General features: G+C 38.7%; 4 protein-coding genes and 1 long non-coding RNA gene across 10 annotated transcripts in view; 2 read left to right on the top strand and 3 right to left on the bottom strand.

Moving 5' to 3' along the window:
* The window catches only part of LOC101171497 (uncharacterized protein KIAA1671 homolog), a 44891-nt gene extending 43301 nt beyond the window's left edge, over nt 1-1590 (bottom strand). For 3 of the 5 annotated variants that reach the window (XM_023958666.1, XM_023958664.1, XM_023958665.1), the window contains exon 1: nt 1366-1590. The gene's annotated coding sequence lies outside the window, so the exon portion shown is untranslated. Of the gene's footprint in view, nt 1-1115; nt 1220-1365 lie in introns of those variants that run through there. The other 2 variants (XM_023958668.1, XM_023958667.1) reach the window with 1 other exon arrangement.
* Nucleotides 1591-1870: 280 nt separating this feature from the next.
* rnf10 (ring finger protein 10) lies at nt 1871-11166 on the bottom strand. The gene is made up of 17 exons (XM_004072556.4): nt 10637-11166; nt 9547-9731; nt 9258-9463; nt 9089-9179; nt 8748-8932; nt 8156-8292; nt 7873-8027; nt 5806-5931; nt 5465-5693; nt 4967-5100; nt 4759-4876; nt 4565-4666; nt 4322-4459; nt 3960-4033; nt 3808-3865; nt 2953-3117; nt 1871-2864 (listed from the first exon to the last, which is right to left on the bottom strand). The coding sequence occupies exons 1-17, from the start codon at nt 10788-10790 to the stop codon at nt 2791-2793; spliced, it is 2331 nt and encodes a 776-aa protein (XP_004072604.1). The 5' UTR covers nt 10791-11166; the 3' UTR covers nt 1871-2790.
* A 211-nt stretch (nt 11167-11377) lies between these two features.
* On the bottom strand, nt 11378-13188 carry pop5 (POP5 homolog, ribonuclease P/MRP subunit). Of its 2 annotated transcripts, none has more exons than XM_004072555.4 (5): nt 13039-13188; nt 12810-12952; nt 12161-12310; nt 11971-12054; nt 11378-11791 (listed from the first exon to the last, which is right to left on the bottom strand). In XM_004072555.4, exons 1-5 carry the CDS (start codon nt 13056-13058, stop codon nt 11688-11690), a joined length of 501 nt encoding a protein of 166 aa, XP_004072603.1. In that variant the 5' UTR covers nt 13059-13188; the 3' UTR covers nt 11378-11687. The 2 variants fall into 2 exon arrangements, with proteins under 2 accessions (XP_004072603.1, XP_011477765.1); XM_011479463.3 differs by having other exon boundaries at nt 11378-11788.
* A 110-nt stretch (nt 13189-13298) lies between these two features.
* On the top strand, nt 13299-20843 carry unc119b (unc-119 lipid binding chaperone B). The gene is made up of 5 exons (XM_004072553.3): nt 13299-13767; nt 16912-17025; nt 18482-18590; nt 18691-18863; nt 18964-20843. Exons 1-5 carry the CDS (start codon nt 13638-13640, stop codon nt 19074-19076), a joined length of 639 nt encoding a protein of 212 aa, XP_004072601.1. The 5' UTR covers nt 13299-13637; the 3' UTR covers nt 19077-20843.
* Nucleotides 20844-22410: 1567 nt separating this feature from the next.
* Nucleotides 22411-23086, top strand: LOC111947919. The gene is made up of 2 exons (XR_002873878.1): nt 22411-22480; nt 22635-23086. It is a non-coding gene; the product is annotated as an uncharacterized LOC111947919 (long non-coding RNA).
* Nucleotides 23087-24940: the final 1854 nt, after the last annotated feature.

Here is a 24940-nt window from a genome sequence, read left to right as displayed (position 1 = left end):
ACAGCAAAACTCAAATTCTATTTTACTGCCTGCTTTCCTATAAACTGATAGATGATGCACCAAGCAAAGGCTAAGCAAACAGTCACACCCAGACATTTGAGCAGATGCATTTTGTGCAATGCTCCAGGAAATTCATTAATGCAGCTCTGCAACCTTTCCAGTACATATATTTGCATTATGACCTCGATTACACTTCACATCTCATGACACCAATCCTTTAATAATGTATTTGGATAAACTCAATCTGAGGTGGTCAAAAAAATTGAACCGTTACTAAAAAATAATGTGATAAGATTTACTGAAAAAAAAACTGCAAAAGCTGAAAACTTTTCTTTCCAAGTTGCCAGGAAACAGTTTTTCCTTGATGGAATGCAAAATATTCAGTGATGGTGGGTCAAGCAAAACAACAGCCTGGACTGAGGAAGTTTCTACTTTGAATGTTCAGAAACACACTAACTTCACGTAATGCCCTGATAAAAATCTAAGTTATTCCTGTCAATCGTAAAAAATAAATTAAATACATTTGGCAGGGGTTAAAATTATAAAAAATCCGCTCTGTCTTCGTTAAAAAAATTCCAGAACTCCATGTGGGTGAAGCTGGGATACAATAAGTTGTGTTTTCACAGTAGACAAGCCAATAACCTGGTCTATCCAGTTCCACAGAGGAAGTTTCCTTACATGGGACAACAAGGTTCAAACCAACTCATCCAACAACCCGAAGTTCACTGAGAGAGCTTTGTTATGAAATAAAGCTGTACAATGAACACGCAGCTGTTGTCAAAACGCAGATAACTTTAGGTGTGTTTACAACACTTTACCGACAGTGACAGGGTTCAAAACAAACTAGTTTGGTATAAAACATCCGATAAACACCTGCAGACTACCATTGATTGAGCACAAACGTATACAGTACGGCGTTTACTCACAAAAGCCGACTTTTAAACAACTTTGGAACAAGCTGAAGCGACTTTAACGGCGTTAACTTTAACGGCGACAAATTTGCCAAAACGAAATTATATCAAGATAATATGGCGATTTACGGGGAAAAACGTTTAAGAAAAAAATTCCCCCCCCCCCCTGTTTCTTTCCACCTCTCATTGTGAACAGTACATTACCTGTTTTATGAGACAAAGATAAGAAGCAGTGATGCGTTGTACACAAGTGCAGAAAAAGGTAAGACTCATTCAAAGTGAAACTTTGAAGTTAGGAAAGTCTACTAGACTAATGTCCAATATTTCAAGTCAGAAGTTCTAAATGCAACAACAAGTTGTTCGCTAGCAACCATAAGCTAACAACTCAAGATGCTGAAGTCACAAAATGGAACACGGACTGCATTTACGATCGTTTAAAGTGAGGCAGACTTACCGAACGGTGTAACTAAGATTTCTCTTCTGGTCTCCGAGAAAATTGTGGAAAATCCAGACACATCCAAAAAAGAATCAAGAGACGTCACAGTTAATTAATGCTGAGACCAACGCAGGGGCTGAATAAGCTAGTTTACTAAGCTAGCCAAATGACTGGCTATCCCCGACTCAGGTTGCACTGTTGTTGACAAGACCGACTACTAGACAGCTGTGGGCAGGAGATGCAGTCCGACTGGTTTAGGAGCATGAAGGTTCCGGTTGTTACGCCATTGCTGTCAAAATAAAAGCCAATTTGTAGATTTTTTTTTCTAAAGAAGACAATCATCTGATCAGATGATTGAAAAATAACTACAGTAAGTCATTAAAGAAAAAAAAACCCTCCAAGCTGGATCTCCTGGCGCAGAACTGTACCAGTCACAATAAAACTTACTGATACTAGCCACACGTGGAAAAAATAAGTAATGTAAACACTGTTAATTTGTTAAAGGAAACAAACATAACATTCACTGATTGTGCACAAGTCTTTATTTAATACAAAAGACTAGTTCCCTTACTAGTCTATTAACCTGCTCAAAAACAAAAAGAACTCCCACACATCTGTTATCTCCATTCAGGTTTAACAATTGTTTAATCTCAGAAAACCTCCATCACCAGATTTCAACACTGAAAAAAAATTAGCGGAGAAAAAGTAAAGGAAAGAATTAAGCCAATGGTGAAACAACTAAAAAATAAAGTGAGTTTATATTCTAAACAAGCAGAATATGGATGATGATGAAATCGCTTTACCTTTATTCTAGGAAAGCATTTGTTGCTAAATACTGCAGCGATAACATTTGCATTACTTTTAAGATGGCTTACAGAGGAGCAAACCCAAGTTGTTATCTATGATCTTTAAACATGAAAATATGTTTTTGCTTGTGTAGCAATGTTAGGTTTCAAACATACTGTGGAGGGTTAAATGTCGCAGAGATTTAAGAGGTGCAATGTTCCTGCAGCTGGCTGACTGCTACTTGAGTAAAAAGCACCCTTAAATCTTTTAATGTAATTTGTCTGCAAAGTATCCCATAGTTTACATCATGTAGGTGCAGTGCTGGGGGTTAGTCTGAGAAAATGGTCACATCCGAATTATTCTGACGTTTGAAGCACATAAACTGTTAGCGCCAGCAGCTTCTTTTCATTTGTGAACTACTTATTACCTTAAGGCCTTCAGCAGGACATGAGAATGACACACAAGCTTAGACCAAAATTACTCTTAAGAACACCAATGGGTTGAAATACCCATAAACTGAAAAGAAAAAAAAACGCTACAGCAGCAAAAATGCTAGCTACAAACCAGCCCCCCTTTTTCAAGAAAAATTACCAGGGAACTAAATAAACAAAGGAACACCCTCTGTGAACAATATGAATGGATGAACTTCAGTGTTGCCTATTTTGTGTGAACGATGGAAGTGCTGAAAAGCAGTTTATGCTTTTTCTTCTTCTTCTTTCCACCTTTTTCATCTAAAATAAAGAAGAAACCAAAACCATCAAATGAGCAGAAGCAACAAACCTGAATTAACAAGACTTTGGTAATGTTAAATTCACAGACCGGGTTCGACCACCATTTGAGGTGGTGAAGCTGTTCCGTTGTCCAACTCCAGAAGAGCCTTCTCAAAAGCCTGGCTGAAGGAATTCTGAAAGCTGGGAACAGGAACACGCTCTGATCCGTCGCTCTCGCCATCACTGTCGGCTGCTGGGGGGGCGAGCAGCTTATCTGCAACAGATGTATAATTGTGTGAAATTCTGGAAACATTTGGGGTGTTTCTGATTCTTTTGTAAAAAAAATAAAAATAAATACACACACATATGTTAAATAATTTTTACCAAAAAAAAGTGACATTCTTTAAACTCTTCTCAAAGACTCCATTATAATTCCCCAAAGTAATGAGGATACTCTAGGAAAGAGGTTTTGAGCAACCAGGGTACAACTTTAAAAATGTATAAAAACATTAAATTTCTAGAAAACTCTTCAAATATAGGGCATATGAATAATCAGAGGTTTCCTTTACATTGATATTATTTTGGAAAAGGGTTAAATATTATGATCAACAGAGACACAAGTAATGCTTGCTTTGTTTGTCTGTGGGGATTTTCTGAATTTTCTCAATTAAGGTCATATTTTGAGTGACGTTCATTAATGCGGTTTGCGGTGCTCCATGTACATGGGGTTGCTGAGTTTACAAAAACATTTACATCTAAACAGGTACTTTTTACAAGAGATTTATTTTATATACATTTTACTTTGTGAAAAACAGTGTGTCCAGAAAACAAAGTAGGAATCATTATTCTCAGACATTAGTTAAATGCATCAATACCATTTGATAAATCTTGCATGTTAATTTAAAATGGACAACAACTTTAAGCAATACAACTATTGAGAACAACAGTTTCCTATTTAGGTTACCTTTCTTTTGAGTGATTTTGGGTCCAACATCAACCCTGGCTTTTCCATCTCTTAGCATCTTTGAAAGACAGAAATTCACATCATGTGGTGTTATCTCAGGGTTTCCTCTTAAAGACACCAGAGGCCTTTAGTAATGGCATCACTATGCACACCTGTGCAAAAGACATGCAGTGAGAATCCTCCTCCAGGCTGCCCACTGTCTGCGGAGTCAGGAGTCTCACACCATCTAAAAATAAGGACATTTTTATTAGAAGTTCTCCTTACATTAACTTTGGATGAGAGTGGTTAAATCTCAGCCCTCAAGGGGTCAGTACCTGCTTCCTTTTTATCTATTCTGTCATTGTAGCTTCTGCTATTGGAACACACCGGATTCAGGTAATCACAAGTTAAGCGGTACACTGACCCATGAGGACTGGGCAATTCTGGCTCAAAAACGTTACTAATAAATAGTCTTTGTTCATTTCCAGATATCTAAGACAGAACAGCAAATAACAGATAAAATGACATTTCTTACCAGAGGAGGGACTGCTGCTGAGGGGGGATGGAGGGGAAAAAATTAGATCAGACTGAATCGGAGGACTAAAGTTGTGAGGAGGAGAGCCAAATGCTGGGAAATGATGGAAGTTCTCCAGTCCAATGTGCACCTCTGGATCTGGAACAGTAAAGACACTCAGGAACATCAACAAATGCAAATTGAAAATAAAAAATGGAGAGGATACAACATTTTTAGTAGTAACTTGTCAGGGGCTGCACTTACATTTACCCTGCTTTTTGTTCTCCTCAATTTCAATTCTTTTCTCCCTGCGTTTCTCATCTCTTACTTTCTTCTGCCTCATGCGCCTTCTTTTCTCCAAGTCATCTAAAAGTTGTTAATTTTAAATAGTGACTTTCGAGAGAGAGAAAAAAAAACAACAAAAATCATCTCTGAAACTGAATTTGGCATGTTCCAACCTGCAAATGTATCCAGAGTCTCTTTGGAAACAACTGGCGGCTCAAGAACTAACTCACAAATGCTGAATTCACATGTGAGAGGCAGATGAGCCAGATAGCGATGCCGACGACGAATATCCTGCAACAAATAGTGGACAAATGAATAAACAAAGACTAACAGCACAAAGATACATGGACTGAGGTCTTTTTTTCTTTATTTTTTTCATGCCTCAGTGACTGTGTGTCCAACTATCTCCACTACAGTGGCAGTGATGGAGTCAGGACAGGCCTCCAAGCTGCCATATTCACGCAAAAGACAGCGAACATTCAGAGGATGAAGGAACATCTGCTGGCAGTCCTCAGCTGAAGGAAAAAACACAGAAAGGGAAAATCTATTTTAGAAAAGTTTAAAAAACTTGCAGGACATTTAGAATTATTAATACAAGACATAAAACTGCTACTCTAAATGACACCATAACCTAAAAACAGTCTAGTAATCCAGGAGTTCAACCTAGTTTAACCTAAAATCAGTACCATGTTATGTAAACAGGAGCCAGCTGAACTGTTTTGTAGATCAAGTTTGTAGCTACACAAGGATATACTTTAGCTTCCCCATAAAAAAACGAGATTATGCGTGTAATCTGAAATTATCATCATAATCATTATTGTGGTCAAAATGAAAGCACAAAAGTTTAAAAAAGAAAAAAGGGGGCAAGAAAAAAATTACCCTGGTAGAAGTAGTAGTAAGGTCCATGCACCACACCGGTTGAAGGGTGAACAGACTCTCCCTGATTGGCTGGGATCACCACATCAAGCTGAGGCTCACAGGCAGCACCCAGCCCACTCTCAGGAGGGTTTTCCAGCTCGTTCTCCAGATTGGGTTCTGGACAGTTTGGCAGTTCTTCTGTAAGCTCTTCCACTTCATCATCAAATGCTGAAGAGTACTGCAGTACAGGCTGCAGGGAACAAATTGCTCCATATAAATCAAGATATTTTTCGGATAAACGTGCATGAAGACTGAAAAATATGTTAATATTGTGTAAAAGTGAAACGATAAAATGTGTATACCTTAGCACTGCCAATGATAGTAACCACTTCCTCAACAAGGAAAGGAGGTTCTTTCAGAGTCAGAGAGGACAAGACAGGGGTGTTGACGCAATCCATTTGCTGTTTCAGAAGCTTTTCTTCCTCCTCCTATAATGCAAAAATACACACTTTTTATTTTGATATTAATTAGCGCAAAGTTTTTTCTACTAAAATTGTGAATGTAAAAAATTTAACTGAATCACTTCAGCTTTGTTTAACATTACAGAAGCCAAAAACGGCCAACCCTACTTTTTTTGGGAGAGTTTTCTCGTAAAAACAACATCTATCTCGTTAAACAAAATTCATTTTCTTGTGATAAAGAAGAATAAAGTATAGTGTCCGTGTCTCCTCACACTGAGACGCAGAGACGTTTCTGTTTTATGTCCCTTTATTTTATGGTTACTGTAGGCTGTAACCAACACTGTACAGCTTTCGCCAACAACTCTCAACAACAGCAAAAGAAACGCTCTTCAAAAGTTTTTTATGCTGGTTATTTTATTTATTTATAAATTGAGCTGCGCTCCTCTGATTCCTGAATGCTGTTTCATGGACCAGGCACCCTTCCCTTTATTATCCTAAAACCACAGACAACAAGTTGAATGACAGAACCCAGGGCCCACAAACGTCTCTGCCTGGTGCGTTCACTGAGCTCTGGACATTAGCAGTACCCAAACAGCCACCCAGCCCAACGCAGCCAAATACAATCCTTTTTTTCTACAATCCGCTGCAAAACAAACCATTTTGTCAGAGAAATTTTTGAACACCAGAGGAACCGATTGATTTCTAATTGATCACTTTAATTAAGGTCGGCAGAGTTTTTGCTGATGTTGGTCATATAAACAGAGTCCAAATCAGTCATTGTCACTTAAGGAAAAGTTTAGTGCGGCTACAGCTGGGCAGGCGGCTGCTGTTCAGTGACCCTGCGGTTGCTGTCAATTTCATCAATGATCAGATGAAGGGATCAGGCCATCTAAACCAGTGGTCCCCAACCTTTTTGTCACCGCGGACCGGTACAACGCAACACACGTTTACCGCGGACCGGTGGGGGTGGGGTGGGGGTGGGGGTGGGGGGTTGAGGTGCAGCGCAAAGCACGTTTACCGTTGCCTGTTAAAGGCAGATTTCCAGATTTTCCAGGTTTTTTAGCGGGTGCAGGTTCCTCTTCTGTCCCTTCATTGGACCATTTCCCCTTGTTTTTTGCACATTTTGGTTGTTTGGGTTTAATTTTAGCGGGGTGTATCACATGATGTTTGGTGTGTCGCGACTTTGATGTGCGTTAAGTGTGACGGATGTAACAGAGAGAATTCGGTCACTTTTCAAAATAAAACGTTTTTTTCGAGAAAAACAATAAAATGGAAATTATTTTTTCTTTCTGTTCGTCCTGGTGCCAAGTGTCCCGCGGCCCAGTGGTTGGGGACCACTGATCTAAACGGTTACAGAATAGCTGCTGCTGTTACATGTGCAAAATGTCTTCGATCGGATCACAGATCGGATTAGAATTGAACTTCGCACGTGCTCCCAGAAAAACTATTTCCGATTATAACAAACGTTTACGCTGCAATGCTCAGAGACATGGTTTTTACGCGCAGAGCAGCCGGCCGGTCCTGTTTGCGCTCAAAAGCCTCCTCTGGAACACCACACCGTCTATGCATGATGCAAAGCCAGAGCAGTAACGACCCACGATCGGAATGAACTGTTTACATGCACCACGATCGGATCAACAATCGGCATAACCCACCTATCTCATTCAGAAAGATATTTTAACATGAATTAGTCTGATCGGGGCAGAGTATTCCGAACGGCATGCTTGCATGACGCATTTTTCTTCTGAACAGGCGTTCATTCCAATTACTTTTGTCCATGTAACCGCGGCTACTGATGCATGTAGGGGGAGGAAAGAATGACTGTGTGTCAGTCGGGACTTGGGTTTTAATAATGATAAAACACTTGAGAAAAACAAAAAAAGTAGGGTTTTTGGCTTCCGTATAACATTTATTAAGATTATGTAATATCCCAACATCTGAACAGTTTGGTGGGTTGTGTTTGTCTACCTGCAAAAGACAAAGAGCATTCTGAATGAAGCAGCCTTGAGCTTCCTCTTCCTGGGTCAGCTGAGCCTGCAGGATCGCCTTCTCCTCTGTGACAAGGCTCAAAACTTGCACCGGGGATGTGAGAAGCAGCTTGGAATATGGGCTCAAACAAGCATCTACAAAACACACAATCCACAACTTTGAATGCATTAAACTTGACTTTTTTTCTTTTACTGCTCTTTTACCCAATTTAAATGGTTAAAAGGCAAATTAAATTAAAGATCTATAAATTAAAGATCCATACCTTCAAAGCGAACAGGCTCCTCAACCTTCACCCACTGGGAGCTCGGCATGGCCACCAGAGCCCCCTTTTCTCTTCTCATCAGGCGCATGGTGATGACATCTCCAACCACATATTGCCGTGTCTCCATCGCAACCACACTAAAACCAAAGTAGTAGTTAAAAACTCAATTGTAACTGATCTTTGTGTTTACCACGCTCATTTTGGCATTAAAAAAGGAAAAAAATTCCAATAATAAAAAACAATAAGTCTTCGAGTTTACAATACAAATGAATTATATAAAAATAATGAAAATAAAAAGGAAAAGTAGTCAACATGATTTTAACAAGTTACTTCTTGTTTTAGCAGAAAAAGAAATTTCCTTGTAGTATACTTAACATTTTCTCATTTTGTCACAGGAGCCTCTGTCTGCAAGCTTTTTATGCTTAATTTGTTTATTTTAAACATGCAAATCTTAAAATACAAACTGTTATTTTCTGGGGGGTTTTAATTGGAATTTGAAGATTAAATGATAGCAGATTTATTGTTTTTTGACTCATTATTTTAGTATTTTACTTCAGGATTTTGTTTTGTTAGTTATTTCTGTCTTCCTTACCTCTTCAGATCTGCAGTGTGCACGGCTTCATAGCAGATGGGACACTTGGACCAGCTCTTGTCACTGAGAGACAAGTAGTGCAACATGCACGGCCAGCAGAATATGTGCCCACACCGGGTGATGCGAGCTGCCACAGGAGGGTACAGGCAGATGGGGCAAGAGGGCACCTCATGGCTATGGATGCGCTATAATTGTTCAATAATGGTTTGTCATCATAAACGTTGGATTTTGAGGTGCTTCGGTACAAGAATAAAGAACTTAAAACTAACTTTCTAGAATATTTGTTATTTTTCTGTTCTAAGAATGATTGATTTCTTCAATCAAAAGCAACAGATACTTACAACTTGCTGCACACAGTCCCAGTTGACAAGAGTGTCTGGATCAGTGAAGTGAGCCTTGTAGTCCTGGTCATCAGACACCACAAACTGGCAACTGAACCACAAAGACAGGATGACATACACATGCTTAACATTCACAGATAAAAGTTTGATAGCCTCAAAACCTGCTTACTTGGCCTGCAGAAAAAGCTCCTTGTTGAAAGGCTTGTTCTTGTGGCCCCATTTGTTACGGCGACCCCAACAAGAGGGTCCCCCATCTCCGATGCCACCATTACCTCCACGAGGTTCAAAAGTGAAGTTAAGCAGGTGGTTCAAGCTTATCTTCTTCGGTCCAGCAAACTGAGCCGGGCTAAACTCAGCCCGGCGTGTCTCTGCTACCTGGGAAGCCAGAAATTGATGAGTTACAAAAAATGTTGCTTTCTCTGTACATTCAAGGAGCATTTGTTCTTTATATAACCAACCTCTTCGCGTCGTCCTCCACCTGCAGCTCCATACTGTCGTCCTCCACCTCTCTGAGGGGGTCTCTTGTCAAAATTTTTGCTTTTCTGTGTATTGGTGCGACGAGGACCAGGAAAACTTTCTGCTTTAGGAAAGGGGGGCTCACGCTTACGACTGAAACGTTTCGACCCTCCATTATTTTTACCATCTGAAATTTAGATTAAAAGATAAAAAAATTGTTTAATAAAAGCTTCAATATGCTTTTTAAAAAGTTTTGTTTTTATAAACAGGGGTATAACGCATAATCAACTAAATCAACCATTATATTTCTATGATTCAATTTTAGGTCAGAGAATCGGACTGTATTAAATATGAGTTCAAAATGAGCAAATAACGACTATGAATCCCATCGTCAAGCACAAATTATTATAGGAGTTGAATAGTTAAAATTAAAATCTAATCGTGTGCTTTATTTGATTAAACAAAGAGCTTCTGATTAGAATCATGGCAATAAGTAATGTTCTTAAAAGTTCTGTTATTTTCCCTAATCATAAATAAACTTGAAAGTAAAGAAAGAATGCCTTTGATATATATAGTTTAATCTGAAACTCATTATCTCAAGACTGTATATTAGAGATCGTTATTGTCCTTGTAATTTGTCACTTGACAAAGAAACGTTAATAAGCATTACAAATTAATCTCAGTAACTTTAATTCTGAAAGTTCATAATCAGTAAGAATTTCTGTTATTTTAAAAACCAACTTAATAGAAGTTCTGATTGAAAATAAGTTCTAAAACTTTTATCGGCTTCAGAAGTTTATTAAATGTAACTATTAATGTAATGTAACTAACTTTTAATTGTAACTATTTCCAGAGCAAGTCACTTATGGGTGACGCATCTAAAATTGGATAAAGATCATGGAAGTCAATTGCTTGAAAGAGCAGATGCCAGCTGCAGCTCCAAGAGCTGATAGGTCAAATGGTTTGGGAGTGACGTCACTTGCTGATAAACAACTTGTGCAGTACAGCTAGGCCCCAAAAGGCCACAATGCGGAGCTTATACGCTCACAGCGCCTCGTGCATGTAGCGAAGTGTTCAGAATAAAGACTTTACCGGTTTTGGGTTTAGATTCGCCCGGTGTGGGACCCGCAGAAGTCCAACGGGGCGGAACCTTGGTACTGTTGGGGTTTTTCTCCATGTTTTTCTCCGTGCAGTGAGCTGTGTTGAGGCAGAGCTCCGTGAAGAGAGCCGCTGAGCTCTCTAGCATCAAAAACGGAAAATGGGTTGCAGTGAGCGTAAGTAAGGCGACGACGGCCCTGGTTCATTTCTGTCAAACGCGGAGACCCCATCACGGCGACATCTTGACTATAAACAAACCAGAGGGGAAAAAATAGAGACACGATTTTGGCGTCTCAAGTTACGCGCTGTCAAAGGAAAGAACGAAAGTTCGCCACGCGAGGCCAACCCCTCCCGAACCTAACAGAGTTCGCTTGTAAAGGAATAATAGTTGGCCTTAACAGAGCGTTAAGTGTCTTCCACAAAGTGGAAAACGCGCTATTTGAAAGATTTAGCCAGAAATCTGTATCGAAAATCCAAGGCGTGCTGTAATGGCGACGGGTCGCCAGACAAGAACCCGAGAGCCCCGGATGTTTCTTGTACCGTGTCCCAAACAGCAGGGCAGTATGGGAGATGTAGTAAAATTATTAATTTAGCACAACTTAACTTTAGGTCAAATATTATAAATATAATAGACAATATTAATCTTTAAAACACAAAAATGACATTGACAAGACGTTTGAAACATTTGGTTTTTCATTAAAGATAAAAGACACATCAACACAGTCAAACTCATCAAAATGTTATCAAACTTTTATTTGTCCTTATTACAAGTACTGCAATACCCTTCCGTAAGTACAACTTTGTTAAAAACAAAACAAAGGAATATTTACATTATTCCGTTGCCCAAACAAAAACTATTTTGAAACAAAGTATATAGAAATGCGAGCCTTTTGGTTTGACCCTAAAATATGAATAATACCACATGCAACAAAACATTAAATCCAAATTATTATCTGCTAATTCAACATTTCTGCTGTTTTTCAAAATAGGAGTGTGTAAGCCAATTGGTGAAGAGGGGGCACTATCCACCAGGTATCCACTTTGATCACTCTCTTTCATCTTCAAACTCAGATCCACCCTCGTATGTTGGTTTGCTTCCACGTGTTGGAAGGCAATTAAGAATTTCTTGACAAACTTGATCTTTTTCTGCTGCGAAATAAAAAATACATTAAGAAACATTTGAATAGTTTTCTTTTTACTTAACTAAATCAATACTAAACCAATTCCAAAATTTGATTCCAAATTAATTACTAAGAATTTTAGTTAGTAATGCTGAAAAATGTGAAAAAGGATTCAGCATGAAGGTCTTTATTCAGCTTAATTGTTACCTGCATTTTTACATTTAGGGAGAATTCGTTGGAGCTGCTGGGTGTTGTAGCGGATTAAAAATTTCTGACATGTTCTAATTGTTCCTGAAAAAGATCAGAAAAACAAAAGTGAATTAGAAAGGCTTTTATTTACAACTCATGGTAACACATGCAAGTAAGGTTCCTTCTAAGCAGAGCATGCATGTCCTACCTCCTACATGCAAACAGTTCAGAAAACATGGGATTTGTTGCCCTCGACTTTCAATATTGGTGATGAAAGGTAATGCAGACCAGAGGAGTTGGTAACAGCTTTTAGGGAAACGTAGAAACACCATTCCATTGTGAACATTTAGGTATTTCACTATAAAAAAGGACATACAGAAAAGGTAAAGAAACAAGTGTCTTAACATTTGTTCCAAACAATGTTATAGTTAAATGGATTCACAACATACTTCTATCTTTTTTGTGTATGCTGAAGTAAAGATGGATGCAGACATTTAAAAAAGGAAAATTTAAATAAAAAGGTGCATGAAGAGAAAAAAATGAAACTATAACACAAAGAAAAACTTGTCAGAAATTAGGAGTTAAAAATTTTATTTAATAAGCACTCATTTAATTAAAAAAACGCATTTCATGTATTTTTTTTTAAAAAGTATTTGAAATCTTTACATTGTATGAATTAATGTAACAGTTTACACTGTCTAACAGATTCATTTCTTGGTGTAATGTTTATTTCAGTATTGCTGCTATATTTTGTATTTAAATATTTTTCTTATTTTTGTAGTTTTAATCTTTAATATTTCCTTACTCAAGAAATGAGAAAACAAAAAAAAATGCACAAATCTTGCGCAAATACTCACCAGATAATCGTATACTACAGAGTGCCGCCCCGTAGTCACCGTGCATGCGGGCCACCGCTGATCTCACTGCCCCTGCAACAGCACGGTCATCCAGAAGCAACAGGTCCCTGCTCTCCGAAACATTAACCTCGCACAGCAAATATCTGATGATAATGGGAACACGTTTAGTGAATAATAACCTACAATAACAAAAAATATGGAATAAAGTCTTTAAAGGAGCACGTTTTACCTCGACTTCACCCGCACCATGGCTTCTTCTGCGATGCCGTTCAGAGTATTTCCGTCAACAGATCCGGGTCCTTCGGCTAGCACCGCCCTGTGGGTATGGCTGGGATTCTAGGTGCACTTGGCTTATGACACGGGGCAACACGGAAGTACGTCTCCCAACCAAATGACAATTTAGGAATCCTAATAGGAGATAAAGTTGTTTCACAAACGTAGGAAATGACAAAGAAAAGAAATAACAAGGAAAAAAAGACAAAAATTAACTGCTATAATTAAAAATAAAGTAAAACTTTGACCGTTTAACTCACAACACACGCTCAAAGAAAACGGGGAAACTCGAAAAATAAATTATTCAGACCCTTTTGGTAACCATGACAACGACAGTCGCTTTCAACCAATCAAACTCTTTTTGTGAGATCTTTCACGCCATCTTGAATCTACACTCACCGTTTTTCTTAAGAAGAGAAAAACTGTTTTTATACTTATGGTTTCTGGGATATGAACGTTTCTCGAAATAAGCCCTTACAGGTGACCAGAAAAGGAGGTAGGGAAGCAGACGACGGTTTGGAGACGAAGCAGGAAGATTGAAAAAGTGGTGGAGGCATGCTGAAAAAGCTGAAGTCGAGGCGCAGCCAAACGGAGAAGTGGCCTGTGGTCACGGAGGATGAACTCCGGGCACTGGGGAAAGAAATTTCCCCGGACCATGTGCTGGGTCTTCGGACTGTCACTAAAGGTATTGTTGGTGTTGGAGAATGTTTATTATTATTATTATTGTTATAAATAAAATCCATGTAGTTGCTCTGTTCAATTGAGACAAAGAATGCAGGGCTAAATAAAGTTAATGTTAATCTTTAAACTATTTTAAACATTTCAATACAACAATGCCAACCAAAAAGACAGATTAAGGTAAATCAATAAAATAGACAGTACATGAGTCAAAACCTTTTCTTTTCCTTTTTCTAAATAGCAACAACTTTAATTCTGAAAGTTCATTATCAGGAAGCATTTCCTGTTATTTAAAAACCAACATATTAGTTGCCCGATTAAAAAGAAGCTCAAAAACTGATATATCTGCTTCAGAAGTTAGTGAAAATATGAAACTTTTATTTTCAGACTGTCAAACGAATCCAACACACAAAGAAAAATCCGATTTCAACGACAAAACAATATTTTTAATGTATTTATTTCATTTGAAATTGAAATAGCCACAGCTCCCCGGCCACTTCCTTCACCACCTCTGCAGGGACCCGAGACGTTCCCAGGACAGCCGAGAGATGTAATCTCTCCAGCGTGTCCTGGGTCTTCCTTGGGGCCTCCGCCTCGTGAGAAATGCCCGGAAACCCCCCCCAGGGAGGCGTCCAGTAGGCATCGGACCAGATGCCCGAGCCATCTCAACTGGCTCCTCTCAACTGTGGAGGAGCAGAGACTACTCCAAGCTCTCTGCGGGTGACCAAGCTTCTCATATAGGGGGTTCTGAAGCACCCAGCCACCCTATGGAGGAAGCTAATTTCAGCCACTTGTACACGTTGTTCCTTCGGTCATGACCCAGAGCTCATGACCAAATTATTCCAAAGTATTGGAACGAAGATCGACCATTAAGATGGACCGCTTTGCTTTCTGCCTAAGCTCTCTCTCCACAATGGACCAGTACAGCTACCGCATAATGGCGGACGCCGCTCCAATCCACCTGTCAATTTCATGCTCCTTTCTCCCTCATTCGTGAACAAGACCCCAAGATAAATAAACTCCTCCACCAGGGGCAGGGGCATTCCACCCACCCAGAAAAGGCAAACTACCTATCTCCAGTCAAGAACCATGGCTTCAAATTTGGCGGGACTGACCCTCATCCCAGTCGCTTCACACTTGGCCGCAAACTGCCCCAATGCATGCTGGAGGTCCTGGCTTGATAAAGCCAACAGGATAACATAATCTGCAAAGAAAGTAGAGGAAATCCTGTGGTCCTCAAACCAGATCCTCTTCTCCCCATGGCTGTGCCTAGATATTCTGTCCATAAAGACTATGAACAGAACCGGTGATAAAGAGCAGCCCTGCACCGGGAACAGATTCAACTTACAGCCGGCTATACGAACCAAGCTTCTCTCCTAGACCAGAAAGCCCTCAGTAAGGCTCCCCGGACCCCAGATTCCCAGAGCACCCTCTTTAGGACACCACGAGGGACGCTGTTGAACGCCTTCTCCAAATCCACAAAACACCTGGACTGGATGAGTGAACTCCCACGAACCCACCAACACTCTGGTGGGTTTGTGGGAGTTCGCAAAGTTGATCATTGACCTCCTGACTAGAGTGTCCTGATGCCACATGTTCAAACATATAGTTTGTTATAGACAAACTGTGATGAGCACAGCAGTCCATCAACAAAACACCGTTCAGGTTCAGATCAGGGAGGCCATTCCTACCAATCATGCGGCTCCAGGTGCCGCTGTCATTGCCCACCGGGGCATTGAAGTCCCCCAGGAGGACAAGGAAGTCCCTTGTAGCGGCACTTCCCAGTACCCCATCGAGAGACAACAAGAAGGCCGGGAACTCCAAACTGGTGTTCCGCCTGTAGGCTGAAACCACAGCCAGAGACTTGTCCCCCTACCCTAAGAAGGACCATGACCCTCACGTCCTCCGGGGTAAACTCCACCACTTGGCGGCTGAGCTGAGGGCTCATGAGTAAGCCCACACCAGCCTGCCGCCTCTCACCATGAGCAACTGCAGATTGGTAGAGTCCAACCCCGTTCGAGGGACTGATTTTCAGAGCCAAGACTGTGCATGGAGGTGAGCCTAACTATATCTAGCTGGTACCTCTCAACCTCCCACACAAGCTCAGGTTCCTTCCCTCCCAGAGAGGTGATGTTCCATGTCCCAAAAGCCCAGTGCCATGACCAGTGTTTGGGCTGCCGAGGCACCCACCTTCGACTGCCACCCAAAGCACATTTGGCCCCTTCGGAGCGCTCCTACAAGTGGTGGGCCCATGGGAGAGTGATCCCACATCATTTTTTCGGGGCCCGTGGGAAGAGGCCAGGACTCACCAGTGAACCCCAACCCCAAGCCTGGCTCCAGAGTGGGGCCCCGGGACACCAATCTGGGCGATGTGGAATCTTTAGATGTGCTTCTGATAAAGGGGGTTCTGAACTGCTCTTTGTCTGGCTCATCACCCAGGTCCTGTCTGCCATTGGAGACCCTTAGCTGACCTCGGCTTAGCTCCTGGAATCACTCAAGCTCTCAAACCCCTCCACTATGTTATGGTGCCAGTTCATAGGGGGATTAGGGACTTCTGTTATTTCAAAAGCAACATATTAGAAGCCCTGTTTGAAAAAAAAAATTCTCAAACACTTAAAATAAATAAATATAGGGGCAGAACTCAGAATATGTAAACACATTCTAACTTTACTGAAGTAATTTAATGGGATCAGGTAGCATGTTAAAAAACGAGTTGGGGTCACCCAAAGCGTCCATATGTGACACCGAGGGGTCCCTACCACTGTGTCAATATATGCAGAGTTGGGAGTGAGAACGTGTCGCAACATCAAATGAGACCTACATCAAAGAACACAGCAGCAAAAATGAATCAATGAATGGCTTATTTTTGTCTGTAGGGAAAATGGACAGAAAATGAGTTATATAATATGAATTTAATGGTTGAAAATAAAAATATAATCAATGCATAGGTAGTTGTGCGGGGTTTTAGTAAAATACTAAAATTGAAGCTACACCATATACTCTGTTTTACTTTTTCATTTGTAGCTCTACACTACTGTACTGTAGTGATCTACAAGGGGTTTGAACTTTTACTTGTGTAGAATGCATAATTTATTATCAATGAATACATCAAGTAAAAAATTTTTACTCAGTATCCTGTTTTATGTTTCAGATTATCTTTGCAGACTCGAGGACAATATCTACAACATTGACTTCACGCGTTTTAAAATCAGAGATCTTGACACAGAAACAGTGCTGTTTGAGATAGCCAAACCTCCGAACAGTGGTAAGTCATCCATTAAGACTTTCCAAAATATAAACAGTGTTGTGGCTACAGATCTTTATATAGCCAAAAATTGATAAAATATAATTTAACTAAAAGAAAGTCACGAAAAGCATTGAAATAAAAGTTTGAAAATTCAAATTGTGGTAAGTTTTAAAATTCTAAATGAGTTGTTCTTTTTTTTTCTTCTCAAGCAGACTGACACCAAATACAACTTCCAAAATATGCTGTCATAAAATCATAAACGGTTCAACAAGTATTTCTAACCAGAAGGTTAATAAGCTAATGGAAAATGCAAGATAACTGTAAATGAGAAGTAGCATAATATACGGATATTTGTGGTGCCTAAAATCAGCATACAGAAATCCTCATGTGTAGCATAATTAAAAGTCAACACCAGAAATGCTTTTTCATTTTCAAAATCAAGCTGCATTTTTTGACTCAAAACTGCATCAAATGACTTAAAAATAAAAGTAATAATCAATACTTCAAAATGTTTTTTCCTTTTTACTTAAAAACGGATTATTCTGTGTTATAATTAAAACAGAAGTGTAAAGAGGAGATTGCATTTTCATTTTCACATCCACCCTGCGAAAACTGTTGCATAATTCAATTCCAATTAGCATTTCCAAACGGGAAGGGACCTTGCAGCCAAGAAAAAAAGCACTGACCGCACGGATTAAAAAAAATATGAACGACCAGGCCCTTAATAATAATCATAACAGTAATAAAAGCACATTTAGAAGATACATGTTGGTCCAACCAGCAAACTGCAAACATTTAGCATGGCAAATCTGCTAGAGCTGTTGATGGGGCTCCAGTTGACCTCAAACAGCAAACAGTGGAAAGCTGGAGGAGACTATCTTCTAAATGTGCTTTTAGAAGAAGAAGGGTTAGCATTAGGCTAATACGTGGAAAAAACATTAGCCGTGGAGGAACATAACTCTGGGTGGTCAATCCAGCAATGAGTAAATCCAGTAAATATGTGGGAATTACATCAGCCTTTATTTTGTCTGGACGCCACAAATTCATATGATAGTTTAGAGTTTCTCAGATCTCAGAAAATGAAAAAAGCATTTTGAAGTATTGATTTTTAATTTTATTTTTGAGTCATGTGATACAGTTACATTTTAAAAATGAAAAAGTATTTCTGTTTATCCATTTTAATTGTCAAATTAGATATTTCTAAATGAATTTTGCTACATTTACTAGAGAACTTTTTGAAAATGAAATGTCAAATAACATTTTCTTTATCATTTTAATTAAGTGACAGAATAAGCAGTGTTGAAGAAGAAAATGAAAAAGCATTTTGGCGGATTGCTTTTTCATTTTAATTTTGAGTCAAAAAATGCAGCTTCATTTTGAAAATGAAAAAGCATTTCTGGTTTTGACTTATAGATTTAAATATGCTACACAAATGCTTCCATAGCTGACCTGCTGAGTCTGTTGTTTTGATTAGGTTCTGTGGTGAATGAAAAGGACAGTATGGATTTGGATGTCGCTGCGGGACGTTTTGTCAGATACCAATTCACACCGGCGTTTCTAAAGTTGCGCACGGTTGGTGCAACGTAAGTAAACAGACTGTGTTTTTGGGGAAACAGCTTAAATGTTCTCACTATGGTTGACTTTAAAACATAATGTTTGTTTGTTGTCTCTCTCCAATTGTAGTGTTGAATTCACAGTTGGCGACCGACCCATAAACAGCTTTCGAATGATTGAGAGGCATTATTTTCAGGGTCGCCTTCTCAAGAATTTCGATTTTGACTTTGGTTTTTGTATACCAAACAGCCGCAATACATGTGAACACATTTATGAGTTTCCGCAGCTTCCAGATGACCTCAGTGAGTTTTTTTCAGTTTCAGTCATGTGCAGTCTGTCAATAAATATGTAATAAAAATGTTTATTATTTATTATTCTTTGTTTCTCTTTCTTGTTGTTCAGTTCGCCAAATGGTGGCCCACCCGTATGAGACCAGATCAGACAGTTTCTACTTTGTGGACAATAAACTCATCATGCACAACAAGGCTGATTATGCCTATAATGGTGGGCTCTGATGGCAGAATGGTTGCTTTTTCTTCCAAGGGATAGACTCTTGGATAATATCTATCCACAGTTTAATTTTCAAGGGCACAGAGGTATCTTTTTTAACAATTTTTAACAGACCTGCTCGATGTTCGACAGGCCAGCTCTGCCTTCAACTGTAACCGAGGATTTGTCAAACAGCACTATAAAGAGCTCAAGTTCTAGGTTTCAAAAATATGTTTCCTTCAATGTTTCTTTTATGAAATCTGCTTGTCTTGATTTTTGTTTGTCATTCCAGCATTATTGGTAATATTTGTTTGATTTTGGGCTAAGGTTGTCTCTGCTGGAAGGGAACACTTTGACTCACAGAATTCTAAAAGCTCCACCTTTAGACTGGCTTGGTTTGACATTACTGAAATGCAGAAGATGTTCTTTGTATCTTACAGGAAAGCAAGCTCTAGTGTATGCCCTTCAGTATTGTTAGGAGCAGATGAAGGTGTAGCATGGGTAAGTCTTTTTTAAAGTAGATTTTTGTTTTTCTGTGTTTGCTAGAAGGACTAAAAAGTTTTGCCTTGTACACATTATAAGTTGTATTCAGTGACATTCTTCTACTATTAGACAGGGTTCCCACTTTTTATGATACATTTTCAGGGTTAAAGACCTTTTCCTGTGGTCCAATTCCATCTTTTCAATGGTTGTAGTAAAATCTTAACTTTCTGAGAGGGACCCCTGGGCTTCCTGGATCTGAAAGAACATTGTGTCTTTCTATATCTGTGACATATCTGGTGTTGTTGCCTTTGTCCACTTTACTTTGGCTAGAGTCTTTAGGCTGTCTACCTGGTTTACGGTTGTACATGTGATAGGAGTGTGATTCTGGTCGGCTACTGGAGTCTTGGGTTTAGTGGTTACAGATGAAAGGTTTCTGCAGCAGCACACAACCTGATGGTGTGGAGAGATGCAGCTTGTTAGTTATTATCTAAATGATCGTAGATGTAAAACCTAGATACCATTTTGTTCTTCTTCTCACAGAAAACTTTATAAGATAATATGATAGAATGTCTTGTATGTATTAAACTTCAGACTTGGTGGGAAGGGGGCTTTGCTTTGGGACCATTGAACTGTATTCTTCCTTTTTAGAAGAGACAAAAGAAAAATATGGATAATTTTGGAACTAGTTGGCAGGCTGCATTTCTATATGTCTGAATATGCGTCATGTCAAGTGATAATCCCTTGTTAACTCAGACATGATCTACATATATTCATTAGCACTGTTTAGTACTTGTATGTGCCTTAATTCATGGTAAAGAAACCTTGCTTACAGGTATAATGGCACTGAGCAGAGGGAAAGTTCACCAATCATATCTCAGTATATATGCTATACTGTTTTGTATGAAGTAAAATGTTTTGTGTTATGTGATTTTTATACAGTAGGCAATTTTTTAAATTATTGCTACAGTTAAAAAAGATCCGTAATGATCAATGGGAATGACACAAAAAGCAAACCAGCTATCGGGTTCATGAGAAATGTGGTCACATGAGCTTTTTGCATTGTTGCAAGTCTTTTTCCTCTTTACCCTGGCTCACTTAGTGTGAACGTGCTGGGAGTCTACTTTACCATTCATTGTGTCATTGTTTCTGGGTTTTTAAACCCTCTTTTCTGTGGAGCAGCATATAAACTGCATAGGAAGACTGTGATGTGAATCTGGTGCAGTCCAGTTTTTATAGTGGCTTATTTTCAAAGTGACACATTGGTGTATTATCATGACTGTTGTTAATAAATAAGCCTGACAAAAATAGAATGTCTGGTTATAATTTTTACTTCTAATATCCTTAATGTAGGTTTTTGATGTATTAGCGGGATTGTTATTGTTTTGACTTGCTAGCTAACCAGCTGCCTTATCTTTAAAGTAGTAGCTATTGATTTGGAAATAAGTTAACTTTATTATATTGGTGCTATTTTTTAACAATTACTGTAAAACACAAGAATCGTCTTTCAAATGCGCTTCCTCCCCTTTTTGTAGTTGAAAATATACATTTCCCATAGTGCTCTTCTGAAAACACTACACCAGAACCAATGGCTGTGTCCGAATTACCGCCCTAACCCCTATATAGTGCACTATATAGTGCGGTCGCCATTTTGTAGTGCTGTCCGAATCTACAGTTCAAAAATCACGTGCACTAGAAATTTCCCAGAATTCTCTACGAAAAACCAGTGTGGATCGATGCTCACTCGATAGGCGAATATTGCCCAGAATGCACTGCGTTCATACCAGAATGCATTGCGCGTGACCCACAATACACTGCGTTTGAATTATTCGAAGATGGCGGACGGTTGCGCTAGAAAGAGGACTTAAAAATGTAAGTATATTTAAAAGTATCTTGTATATGTTGTAAAATATATTTGTAAATACGTAAGATGGTGTGTTTAATATGTTTTATTCCTCAATCGACTATCTACATTGTTTTGAAGCTCATCAATTTCGGTAATGCTAAAGCTAACGCTAGCGCGAATTAGCATTGAAGGCTAAAAACAAACGCTGTTGATAGTACATCAAAAAGCAGTGAGTTCTAACCGTAGTCATAAGTTATTAACACATTTTAAAAATGTGTTTATATATGTAGGGACAGACGAGGATGAGGAAAATCTGATCCATCTGTGGATGGAGAAAGCCTGTTTGTTTTCAGGCAAGCTCGTGCCGGATGGAAGTAAGACACTTGATCAGATTTGTATTTATTTATCATTAAACTGTAATCGTTGTCATGTTGGGGTAAAGGTTGTTGTTGAAAGAGGAGAGGAGGAGAGAGCAAGAAGGGACAAAGAGTGACAGGAGAGTCTGTTAAGCTTACCTGATTTTAAAATATTGTTCACAAAATGTAACGTCGTCGTTGTTTTTGCAATTTGTTTAATAAATGCAGTAACAAAAATGAATTATTTACATGTATTATTTAAATCTGAGGATTTTCATATAAATATCAAATGTACATATTTACATTTTCGTTTTATGTTAACATTTATTTTTATACATCTTAACAATAATCCTGGTTTTCTAGAGTCATGTGTGTCACAGTTGGAGCTGAAAGGAAAGCAGAGATTTGTCCTCGCAGACGGACGCCACTTTACCCGTCCTACTGGTTCCTACTGTGGCTCAACATCTGTGGCTCCCAGCAGTCCCCTTCTCTGATGCACAGATTGTGCAGAACTGAACTGCAGGCAATGATTTTCATTGCAGAGGTTGGTTTTACTTCCAGTGCCCCAGAAATATTGCTCTCCTCCTCATTTGCCAAATGCTCTCTCTCCACCACAGAGCGTGCCTTGGCGTGGTGCTGGTTGTAACGGGCCTGAACCGCATTCCTCACGGGTTCCCTGTAGGGTGTCAGCAGCGTGATGGGATGAGCAATGCAGGGATACCCACCATCACCCAAAAGGATCCTTCAGGTGGGTAATGTTTGATTTACATAAATTGGGCTTTGACGTAGAACCTGTGAACTGTGGACTGATCCTTGATTCCCAACAAAAATATCTCTAAATTTGGCATTAGTCATGTACAGCCTGCAGTTGAATGGAATAAAAAAGCTGCATTTTCTTTTAGGGCCTTTATTCTTCGGTGGCAGCCATCAATGCTCCCTACGACCTTTTGGAAGGTGGAAGACCAAGGAAGCTGCTAAAAACCAGAGGTGACTAATGGCAGTTCATTCCCACTGGATGCTGGGTGACCCTGCTCATCAGCTGGAGGATGCGGTCTGCCGTCCTGTGGACAATGTCACTCACAGTGGACCGTGTCATGTCAAAGGCCCTGGCTACCACACCGTAAGATGTGCCACATGCCAGCCAGAAAAGAAACACAAGCTGCTCCACCAGATGCTCAATGGTCCTGCGGGTCAACCGATCTGCGGGTCTGCCGGTCTGGTCTTGTGTCGGACTGAGCGTCAGCGTGAAGGGCCACGACAGACACCTATATGTTGGCAAAGTAGTAGAGACGTGGAAGACCCTGTAAAATAGAAAAATAATTATTTCATTTAGAAAATTAAATCTGATTTTTTTGAATGTTTCATTTTATTCTGATGTCTTACATTTTAGTTTATGACGTATTTATAAATGCTGGAAAATCTCGTGGTTTTTTTTGGCTGGGTTTTTGGATTTTTATATAAATATTTAAAAATTAAAGTATTTTTGTTTAAAACAAGTGATATGGTTTGACTGAATAAAAAATACTAAACTTTGATCTCACAAGTGTTTCATGTAGTTAGACTATACAACTCATAATCCAGTGTTGAAAAAGAATTTTAAACTCTAAAGGCCTGTTCACACCGGGACGAATTTCGCCGGCGATTTTCGCCGACCTTTAACGCCTCGTGACTAAACAAAGGGCACCAATGAGAGTGTGCACACCGACGCGAAAAAACGCCACGCGCCAAACAGTCTGCTGGTTACCCAGCAGACTGTGTAACCTTGAGCACAATTAGTGACAAATGCCTAAATTGATCTAATAAAAAACTTTAAGTTTAACTCACAAGTTGTTCATGTCTGGTCAGGGGCATCCAGGGGAAATCTTCTGAGACGTCTGCTTCTCCTTGCTGTCCTGTGATGCTGCATATCTGCTCGTTTTTGGTTTGATCCCATGAAAAACGGTGGAATTATTGCCAGGAACACGGACAGATTCATATATAAAGCTATTTTCAGTAAGGTAGAAGAGAAAACAACAGAAAAAAAATGCCTCCTCGCAAGAGCCCGTAAATCGTTCAGCGGCACAAAAATAAATATTGCCATGGAGTAATAACATGGGGGTTTATTTATCAACAAATACATAAAATCACCACCAATGTGTTTGTAATTTTATTATTTATAAATCAGCCACATTTTCCATGATCAGAACACAGCAGATTCATAAATAGTCTTCATAAAATGTTCATATTTATTGTATTTTTAATTTGACAAATGGGTGTCATTCTCCGCATTAAATAGAAGTAGTTCCCCTCCAGACCAGGTGGTGGCGGTAATGCGCCACTTTGTTTCCGTGCCAAGCGCCATTTGAAAACACCCGAAAGAGAAAACTAGTGAGCACGGGTGTCCGAATTGCTTTGAAAATTCAGAGAACTATATAGAGAACTATATAGTGCCGCACTATATAGGGTTTTAGTAGTTAGGGGTTAGGGCAGTAATTCGGACACAGCCAATGAGTTATATCACTAGAGGAGACACGCCCACTTTAGAAGCCTGGCCGACGGTGGCGGAGCGCGACGCCATCTTGGTGAGGTCGACGACGCCCACATGACATTGATTTCTATTGATTTTAGTGGTGTCTAAGTAGCTTTTATAAACTGTATATATTTTTAGATTTAAATGTATTTATACATATATATATAAATATATTATATTTTATGTGTATATATATATATATATATATATATATATATATATATATATATATATATATATATATATATATATATATATTATATTTTATGTGTATATATATATATATATATATATATATATATATATATATATATAAATATATTATATTTTATGTGTATATATATATTATATTTTATGTGTATATATATATATATTATATTTTATGTGTATATATATATATATATATATATATATATATATATAAATATATTATATTTTATGTGTATGTATATATATATATATATATATATATATATATATATATATATATATATATATATATATATATATATATACATACACATAAAATATAATATATTTATATATATATATATATATATATATATATATATATATATATATATATATATATATATATATATATATATATATACATACATACATACATCATACCTCTTGGATACCTGCAAGAAAAGTTCAGTCACTGAGTCAGAAATGTGTTCAAATGCATTCACTGCA

Source organism: Oryzias latipes, chromosome 9 (genome assembly GCF_002234675.1).
Source record: "Oryzias latipes chromosome 9, ASM223467v1".
Classification (NCBI taxonomy): domain Eukaryota; kingdom Metazoa; phylum Chordata; class Actinopteri; order Beloniformes; family Adrianichthyidae; genus Oryzias; species Oryzias latipes.
Note: the sequence above shows the minus strand (reverse complement) of the source record. Positions and strands in the feature narration are given on the sequence as shown.

What these genes read in the sequence shown, in the direction of transcription:
- rnf10 (XM_004072556.4), bottom strand. Translation starts at nt 10,790, where the DNA reads ATGCTAGAGAGCTCAGCGGCTCTCTTCACGGAGCTCTGCCTCAACACA. An exon ending in GAACAAAAAGCAGGGTAAAT is followed by an intron (nt 4,460 to 4,564) that starts GTAAGTGCAGCC and finishes TTACTGTTCCAG; the next exon opens with ATCCAGAGGTGCACATTGGA. An exon ending in CAAAATCACTCAAAAGAAAG is followed by an intron (nt 3,118 to 3,807) that starts GTAACCTAAATA and finishes CATCTGTTGCAG; the next exon opens with ATAAGCTGCTCGCCCCCCCA.
- pop5 (XM_004072555.4), bottom strand. Translation starts at nt 13,058, where the DNA reads ATGGTGCGGGTGAAGTCGAG. An exon ending in ATGGTGCGGGTGAAGTCGAG is followed by an intron (nt 12,953 to 13,038) that starts GTAAAACGTGCT and finishes CATTATCATCAG; the next exon opens with ATATTTGCTGTGCGAGGTTA. An exon ending in GAACTGTTTGCATGTAGGAG is followed by an intron (nt 12,055 to 12,160) that starts GTAGGACATGCA and finishes GATCTTTTTCAG; the next exon opens with GAACAATTAGAACATGTCAG.
- unc119b (XM_004072553.3), top strand. Translation starts at nt 13,638, where the DNA reads ATGCTGAAAAAGCTGAAGTCGAGGCGCAGCCAAACGGAGAAGTGGCCT. An exon ending in TCTTCGGACTGTCACTAAAG is followed by an intron (nt 13,768 to 16,911) that starts GTATTGTTGGTG and finishes TTTATGTTTCAG; the next exon opens with ATTATCTTTGCAGACTCGAG. An exon ending in AGCCAAACCTCCGAACAGTG is followed by an intron (nt 17,026 to 18,481) that starts GTAAGTCATCCA and finishes TGTTTTGATTAG; the next exon opens with GTTCTGTGGTGAATGAAAAG.